This window comes from Frieseomelitta varia, unplaced genomic scaffold (genome assembly GCF_011392965.1).
Source record: "Frieseomelitta varia isolate USP_RPSP 00005682 unplaced genomic scaffold, Fvar_1.2 scaffold_683, whole genome shotgun sequence".
NCBI classification, from domain to species: Eukaryota; Metazoa; Arthropoda; class Insecta; order Hymenoptera; family Apidae; genus Frieseomelitta; species Frieseomelitta varia.
Window position 1 is genome coordinate 88,825 of NW_025110460.1, and position 9,690 is coordinate 98,514.

The window sequence follows — 9,690 nt, forward strand, 5'->3', positions numbered from 1 at the left end:
CCCCCCCCCCCCTCTAGAATCCTAGAGTGAATTAACACGTTGAGCGCCACTGGTCATGACTGACAACGAGCATAAATAATAAACCGATCGTAACGTTCCGTGTGTGTACACGGATAAAATGTGCTCGAACGAGGCATCGACAACGGACGCTGAATAATACATGCGCCTGTCGTTCCCGATGCCGGTGGAGAAAATATTTGGCAGGGCCGGTACGCGCGGCGATGGTAATTGGAGTGTGTGTGCGGGTAAATAATGAAGGCAGAAACGCGCCACGAAAATCCATGCACAGGCAACCAAGTGACTACGCGGGACACGTATAGAACGTTTTTAAACTGGCGGGGTAGGGGTAGCGGAAAAGGTAAGAGGGAGAAGAGGCGACGACGGCGGAGCGGAGTGGGGGGAACGCAGGGTGCGATGGTGGGGAGGAGGAGGAGAAGAAAGAGAAAAAAAGAAAGAAAAAGAGGGAAAGGAGGGAAAAAAAGGAGGGCCGGTAGATGCAATTGCGATATCAATGGCGTTGGGGGTTCGCAGAGGCCGATGCAGCTGTAGCGGAGAAACGAGATTAACGCTATAAATACCATTGGTGGCCGGGAGCCGGAGGCCTGTGTCTTGATCGGCGAGAAACTCTTGCCGGCGACTGTACCCTTAAAACATTGGAAATAGTTATGGCAGTGGCGCTCATCCAATGGCTATCGTTCCGCGTTTATTGATTCAATTATGTAACTGACTGCTCGATTGACAGCGAGAATGTGCCCCTCGTATCGTGCCTGATCGTTTTTCATTCCCTGTAATTGATTGGTTCTAATGCATTTTTTCCTCCCCCTCTTCCTCGCTCCATAGGTTCGTTTTTCTTTTTTTCTTTTTCTTTTCTTTTTTCTTTTTTTCCCAGTCGTTGCTAACTTGGAGCTCGAATGATTTTCAGGCTGGTATTTGGACGAATGAATTAAAAAAAAAAAAATGGAAAAATTGTTTAATAAATATCGGCTTAGTCTATCCTTGTATTTGGTTATACGCATTGTGTTCGAAATGTATTATTTTTAGGATTCTGTTGATGTTTTTAGCGAATACTAGAATCAATGCGTCTGTATATGTAAAATCATTTTTGAATTCGATTCATGATAGACATACTCTGTAGAGAGGTGAAAAATATTTATTGAAATCTGTTAACCTAATGATTTAATTATTAACAAAAGAATAATTTTTAGATTAATGATTTAGGTATTTAATTACTGTATCTTGCATGAAAGATCATTGAGAATCACTCGGAATTGTGAGAACGTAATATTTGAAGCTGATATTCAATACAACTTAGTATTTAACTAATATTATATGAAATCACGATTCTGTTATAGATGCGTATCTAAAATAGAAAGGAATCGTGTATGCATTCAGTTCAAGGAAATATGTAGGAACATATCTAAAGAATAGATTATTACTAGACTCGCTAATATCGAACCAACATTGTATCACAAAATTGTCATTCTCATCCATTATTGCGTTCGAATGAAAATATGTTCAGTTCAGAGGAGTAGAATATATCAGAAGGATAGATTATTATTAGGTTAACTTACCGGGCAATTAAACTCGATGCAATCGTAGAAAATAGCCGTGCTATTGAGGCATTAGAGAGAGTTAACGAAGTAATTGTGTATTTTTACACAACCGCTTCTAACATTACTGTGTATACATGCATTGTGAATCGCAATTAAATACTATTCTCCTCTATTCTACATTTGGACGGAGTATAGAGCCGTACAGTTGTGAACTTTGATCATTTAGCACAAAGAGAAACATTCATGTTTTATAAATCATCACAGATGTAATGCATGTATGTGTGTCACGATTACGTTGGTGAAATTTAAGACCAATTTAAAACAGACACGTGGAGATTACGAGATGTTTATTATTGGAAATATATAAAATTGATCAAGCGCAAATGGGCACGTTAATTTAATAGTAATAAATCATTTCGTACGTAACAATTTATAACACGTTATGTAATGCAATGTTTTTATTTAAATTAGTTCTTAAATTATATTTACAAAAGTCAATCAATTTTCCCTAAATATCCGCAGTTTGCTGATAACAGTATTTTTGTTTCATTCTGTTAGAACGATAAGTCCTAAAAAAAAAAAAGAAGGTCGAAAAGATAAGTCGTAAGATATCCCTATGTCGGTTTTACACCGAAAATCCGTTCGATTTGAAATCGAGCGTGTAAATAAAGGATAGGAAGAAACGGGCAAGATCTGGCTGGAAAGTCGACGCGTCTATCGAGTCCGAGTTAAGCAAAGAGGGACACGGAGGAGGATGGGGCGCCGCATTTTTCTTTTTCACTCGGTTGCTATTGGATATTCTGAATTACGATGGCAATCTTTTTCATTGCCGTGAAAGCCCGGGACATCGCATTTGCAATTCGATACGCGGAGATGCTTCAATTTGTATTAACTAACGGCTGCATAATGCAACTAGTGAATACCTCGCTTCGCGTTATAAAAATTCTCGAACGAAGTCTCGTCGTGGAATTGTTGTCGAATTCGCGCCACCCTCGACATTCGACGAGCGAAAGGTATTTCGCTTTAGGTGTTTAAATCGTTGGGAAGAAAATTACAGCGATTGTATTTGGAAGATATTTCGGGAGATATTTGCTTCGGGTATTGATAGAAATTAGTTGTAGAGTGTGGATTGTTAATATTATTTCAGTTATGCAAGTCAGAGAAATTAAATACTATTAATTAGAGTATTAATATTTTTTGGGGTTATTAATATTATTCTATTTAGGAAGAAAGATATTTTGCTTCGAGGTATTAAAAAAAATTGCTACCATTATTTTATTCAGATATTTAAAGAAAATTATAGCGATATACGTTCGATTAAGTAATTGGATTTTATTACTAATCTTCTGTCGCAGGAAATACAAGATACAAAGTCAAATTACGTAACTAGAATTTTAATGCAACAGAAGTCACTGGTTATTTATGACTCAACGATACTGTTTGCGATGCTTTCGCCTCGCAATAAACGTCGACGTGCAACTTCAATGTTCCATCTATCGTGACCGAGACACTGTTAGATAATTGTAATAACATACAAGGATCCAAGGATTCCCGTTAGCACGTGAAAAAGCGCGCGGCGAGCAAACACACACGAAAAGGCCGCCGGTGAAAAACGCGACCTCGGGCAACGAGATTCATTCGTTTCTTCGCCAGTTGAAATGATTTTCGTATTATCGCGATATCAATCAAAGAGATATGCGCACGGAATCCCGGAATGCAAATGCCGTTAAACGCAAAAGGATGCTTTGTAGCTTTGTGCGCACGTGGCTGAAAACCACTTTGTGAAAAAACACATATCATACGCGTATATATGTATGTACAAGTTTTATATATATGCACGCACGGCTAATATAAATTAAACATACATCTAATCTTATCCATTGCCGAGCGCAATTTAATTTTCCACTGTGAGACGTATTTTAGAAATGCGCCTTGTGGACCCAGAACTTTTTAACCAAGTTTCGCTCGCTTCGCTGTATTTTCGCCCCCTCCCCCCTCCGCTGTCCCATTCCTACGTCATACGTGAACGGAATGCTTAAATTTCTTGCATAATTTAATTGAACGGTATAATTGAAGCAGCGCGTTACGAGCAAGGAAACGTACTTAGCCAAATGAAATATCAAATTTAGGAAAACTTCCGCCCGGGAGATATAGAAACCGGACCCATTCACCCTCCCCCCTCCCTCCCCGATTTTTCAGAAAAGGTCATTCCCGTAAAAGCTTTTCAGTTCACTTTTAGTGAAAGACAGATAAGTGACGGGGGATGGAATTTTTTTTATCGTCTAACGTGCGCCATAAAGGAGTTACGAAGATATACTCTATATATGTATATGGAGAAATTTTGATACAGGAGATATGAATTATTGTACAAGATAGGGTTATTTAAATTAGCGATAAATAGGCGTAGAAATTGATTCTGTGCCTTTTTTTTTTTAGATAAATTTGCCATTTATTTATTAGTTGGAAATTGGTTCGTTCGATGTTATAGAGCAAGCTGTTTTTTTTTGCTCTTTTAAGGAGAGTTTCAATTATTTAATAATTGTTCAAGTACTTCGAACTTTCAAATTTAACGCAAAGTTACATTCTATTATATATTACTTTTTGTATCAATTTCATGTCTATTATATACTATATCTATTCATTATATTATTTCATATTTTATTATTTCAAGGACATCTCTTTGAAAATCAAAGTCTGTCCCAAACGAACAAACATAAATGTATATTTTCAGCAATTTTCACAATCAGTCTCATCTTCGTTAACGCGATTTCCTTCACGCGAGCTACACATGATTTTTCAACTACAATTGTTAATTGATGCGAATGAAAATTGGCAAATGGCCTCGCCGGCAGTTTCGAACTTCAGCCAAACCTACGTGCATTTCATTTCACGTACGCTAACCTGACATGTACGTATGTATCTATAATACATACTTACTCTCCGCGAGTAAGTCTGCGTCGGATATCTTCGAAATTACCCGACACACGTGTAATTAGCAATTAACGGTTAATTTTGTTTAATCGCCTTGGGGGCAGTGCTCGCACGAGGTACAGGTAGCGCGAAAAATTCACTTTTCGGCGCCGATCCCGCGTAATTGATGCGCGTGATGCACTCCTGCATTCGGGATTGCACGGAACCGCATCGCTGCCCTCGCGTGCTTCGTTAATCACGCACGTTGACGGTTGAATCTTGGTGAAAAGAAAAAAAAAAAAAGAGGCGATAGAGAGGACGAAGAAAAGAAACTGAACGCGCTCGCGAGCGAGCAGGAGAGAAACAGAGAGAAAAGGAGAGAACGATTGGAAGGTGGGGGAGGGAGAAGGCATAAAAGACATGAATGCGAAGTCGTTGCTCGCTTTGCTGCTCGCGCAGGAAGCTCATCGAGAGTTATGCACAGGACTGTACATGCACCGTGCATTCTTCGTTTATCGAATTTCTTCGTTCTTCCCTTTTTCTCTTCCACCACCACCTTCCCGTTAAAATAATAAAATCTCTCTTTTTCCTCGTCGTGCTGATAACAGCGACGATTTGTTTCCTCGTCTCTCTTTTTTCAAAGGATGAAACGAAAATCTCGGATTATGCCGCGGCTCGGTTGGTTCGTTTAATATTTCCGAGCTTTCAAGGTGACGTTCATTTCAAATTTTTCACGCTCCGTTGTTTGGTGGAGTTAGAAATTGCGCGAACGAAAAATCTTTGGATCGCGTCACTGTCGATTTTTATACGCTGCAGCACATTTTTCTACGATTTAATTCAGCAATATGATTTTAATATTACTGAATTAATTAAATTAATTAATTTAATTAATTTAATGCAGAAATATAGTTTTACAAGGTGTTATTTATTAAATAAAATATAGTTTTACAAGCTAGTTATTTATTAAATAAAATATTAAAATATTAAATATTAGATAAAAATATTAAATAGATATTAAAAAAATATTAAAATATTAAATATTAGATAAAAATATTAAATAAATATTTAAGAAATATTAAAATATTAAATATTAGATAAAAATATTAAATAAATATTTAAAAAATATTAAAATATTAAATATTAGATAAAAATATTAAGTAAAATATTAAAATATTGAATAAAATATTAAAATATTAAATATTAGATAAAAATTTACAATTAAAGTTAGGCGCAATTAGAATTTGCAATTGTAATTTGCATCCATATAGATAATTTTTTAAAAGAGGTCGTTCATTTGTTTAACATTTTTGGATTTTCATGATAAAACTGAGTGATAATTTGTGATTAATAAACAGAAGAATCAGACTTAATGGTAATAATTTTATTCTATAACATCATGTAATTTAGAAATTACATATTCATATAATGTGTTCACACTTTGACAAGTTCATTTTATTTGCTTACTATCGTTTCGTTAGTATATTTCATCAATACGATATTAAATTAATTAATTGAAAGTCAATACGGTATATTGATCTACAATTGTAATTAACAATCCTTCTACCTCGTAAGTACATGAAATTTTGATTATGGAAAGATAAATACAGAAAATAATACATACTAATGAATCAAATAGAAATTCATCGTGTCAACGAGATTAGATAAAACGAAGAGATATAATTGAAACTATTACGTCATCTACTCGACACGATTTATTCCGATCGTCGTAAAATACTACGAAGAATAAAATGTTTAATGTATCGAATATTTTTCGTTAAAAATTCGAATGACTTTTTCATTTTTAAAGAGAAAACCTTAAATATTGCCAGAGAAAAAAGAAAAGAAAGGAATGAAACGTAGTTTCGAAGAACGATAAAAAGTATCTGTATTTTATTCTTCGATGGGCAGTGTTTTATTAAACAAAATTAAAATTGATGACAAATATACCTAATACATTATCATTAATACTTAATAAAAAGATAACTTGTGGTACATAAATAAGTGTATAGTCATTGAAATTGTCCGTTATATTTTAGTCGACGTGTGTTTGCGATTTGCTCGATAAAAGTAATCAGTTCTTATCGGAGTATGACTTTTCTTTTTTAGAAGCTCATTTTTAAATGTCACATGTATAAATAACCGATACGACAGATGAGAGAGAAAGAGGGTGAGAGAGAGAGAGAGAGAGAGAGAGGAGAGATCGTATTGATAATCCATACTATTCCAAAAGTGACATAAAATTTATATAAAGGTTTACAGTCGATGTATTTTCGAAGCACGTACATATATTGTTTTAGAAAGGATTTTTATTTTCGAAGTTTTCATCTATATTTTCAAATGTTCCAAAAGTGACGTGAAATTTATATAAAGGATTGCACGTAAGGATTGTATTTTCGAAGTATATTCGTCTCAAAGAAGATTTCATTTTCAAACCGAGTGAACCGAGAAGTGTTTCTGTGTGCTGCTTCGAGAGAGAAGCGATATTCGTGTCACGGACTGTACGAGAAGCCATTTTGAATCTTCCTTGGAAAATTTATTACTTTACCTTCATTAGTTTCCACGTTATCCGAGTTTAAACACGCTATATCGTTTTCTATTCAGTCTCGCAAATGAGCTCAAGGTTTATTAATGAACGTCAACCGATTAAAGTTAAAATTTCGTAATTAGCCATCGTAATTGAAGTGTTGTAAATTTATTTGAAAGGGGGGAGGGAGATCTTTAACATTGGAAAACTAACGACGTCAGAATGAAACAAGCTGTATGACAAAAAGTAATTTTAAAATTGTAAGAAAGGTTCAAGTAACGTTTACATACACGGGTAAATAAAAAATACAAGAGTTTACGTGTGCATTTTACAAATGATAATTTAAATTTCTAAAGATGCAAATTCGTAGAATCTTTAAAATTTCAAAATCATTCCGACTAAATTTCAAAATCATTTCGAAATTATCGTAAAAAATTAACTTGCAAGCCCGTAAAATTTTTATAAAGAAAATCCTCTTAAATTCCAGATTTATAAAATTTCGATAGATAGAAACAAAAAAAAAACGAATAGTTGTACAGAAATTTATAAAATTTCTATCAAAAATTACATCTATGTTTAAAACTAGGATTTGGTCGTTTCGCTACGTATCAAAACTACATGGTATCAAAAGAACTGAGAATGATTTTCAACTTCCTGGTGAGAATAAAACGGTGGTATTCACGTATACCAAGAAAGATGTTTTCTAAAGCATGTGCTTTTTTAAAGGAGCACATTGTTACAAATGAGGGCCGCTGGCGTGGGATATGAGTCATCTAACGACTTGTTTCACTTGACGAACATCCATAAAACTGAACTGACGGCTTACAAATAAGCATACTCGACACCACAGCCTTAAAGCCACTCCAATGTTTCGTTTCACTGCCAGCCGTATTCTTGCTTATTAGACCTCGCAGAAGATTAAAACCAGATTCAATTAAATTTCGAAAATAATTTCTTCTATTTAATTTAAGTGTCAGACTGAGACACAGCCTGGCCCATGAAAAATGGATTAACGTACACAACTGTACGCGATATGGTGAGATATTATCGCACGATACATACTCCGTTATATAATATATTTTTATAATTGTAATTACGATTATATACACATGTTTTCCGAATTAAAAATTCATATTCTGTTATTTATTATCACAATTATATTTCTCTAAATATAATTATTTATTTTCACTAATACATATTATTAATATATAATATATATATGTATAAATAATATATATTATTTTCACTAATATAATTATTTATTTATTATCACAATTATATTTCTCTAAATATAATTATTTTCACTAATATATATTATTAATATATAATATATATTATTTTCAGTAATATAATTATTTATTTATTATCACAATTATATTTCTCTAAATATAATTATTTATTTTCACTAATGTATATTATTAATATATAATACAAATAATGTATAAATAATATATATTATTTTCACTAATATAATTATTTATTTATTATCACAATTATATTTTGTTTGTATTATATTAGTTTATTATACATCGAGTATTATAACAGATATTTAACTAATTTGTAACGAGTATCGCGCTTATCGTTTTTATTAATTCTCATTTGTGTTATTTATATATAACGAGTATTGTATTTCAAATATCCTGTACGTTCTTCTCTCAATATGTTCGTCAGAAATCCGCGAAAACATCATTCACCAGTCACCTTTCATTCAAAACCAAAACTTTCCCCACCTCTCTCCCAAATCTCCTCTCGAACGTTTTTCTAACACTTGCCGCGAGACGTAATATCACTTCGTAAACACATCCGAGCTCACATTCGCGAGTTGCCGGAAGCGAGAGAGGTCGCCGAAACTGCGCGTTGCAAAAGAAAATTTCAGTCAGTCGTTCGTGCCACGCCGGGACCTTCCGAGCTCGTACGAAACAAAACAGGTTCGTCCAGACGTGAACAGTCTATTAGACGCGTCTTTAAAACCTATCTAGAAATTACGGCGTGATTCGCCAGGTGGTGGAGAGAAGATTCGACTTCAATTAAGCTTCGAAACGGCGAATTTCTGTTGCAGTTATTGGGCGGTGCTTGCTTCAGCCACGGTCCGTACACGTTCTACAAAGCAGTTCGAATAGGAAACGGTCGTGTACTTCGTCTTGGGAGCTTCTTCCTGACGAAACTGTGGAGCGATGCCGACCTCGTCAGCATCGGTGAACTTCAGCTGCTGTGGATGGACAGCCGGGGCCCGAACCAGCCCCTGGCTTCTCTACGGCTGTACTTCTTGCCGGAGAACACCCCGGATGGACGAAGGGACACACACGGAGAGGTGAGTGCTTTCAACTCCGAATTTCAGACCGTCTATGCGAGCCTCTTGCATTGATCTTGACTTTTTTCAATCAGCATTTAGCGACTGACTGATTTTATTTCGGTTTCCGATTTTTTTTTTTTTTTCTTCTTTAAAAGTTCTTGCGTCAGACGTTCTAGCTTTCTAGAAGCTCGACCTCAGTTTTTAGTAATTGCGTAACTTTATCAGAGACGATCATAATCAATTAGTGACTCAGATCTCTTGGCGTTATGAATTCAAGTCGTGATGTTTTGTTTCTTTTTTTTTTTTTTTTTTTTTTGGGTTTTCTTATTCCAATAGTAGATAATCTCGTTACGCAAGTCGTTCTCAAGAATCGTGTTCGACTTTTTTGCAACTTTTTAGCGATTTCTTGT

At 34.8% G+C, this 9,690-nt stretch overlaps 1 protein-coding gene across 1 annotated transcript in view; it reads left to right on the top strand.

Annotated features, from left to right (window-relative positions):
• The window catches only part of LOC122535224 (AT-rich interactive domain-containing protein 5B-like), a 63,599-nt gene extending 54,247 nt beyond the window's left edge, over nt 1-9,352 (top strand). The window contains exon 2 of the mRNA XM_043666580.1: nt 9,047-9,352. Within this exon, the coding sequence (XP_043522515.1) occupies nt 9,047-9,352 (306 nt within the window). The remainder of the gene's footprint in view (nt 1-9,046) is intronic.
• The last annotated feature ends 338 nt before the right edge of the window (nt 9,353-9,690 follow it).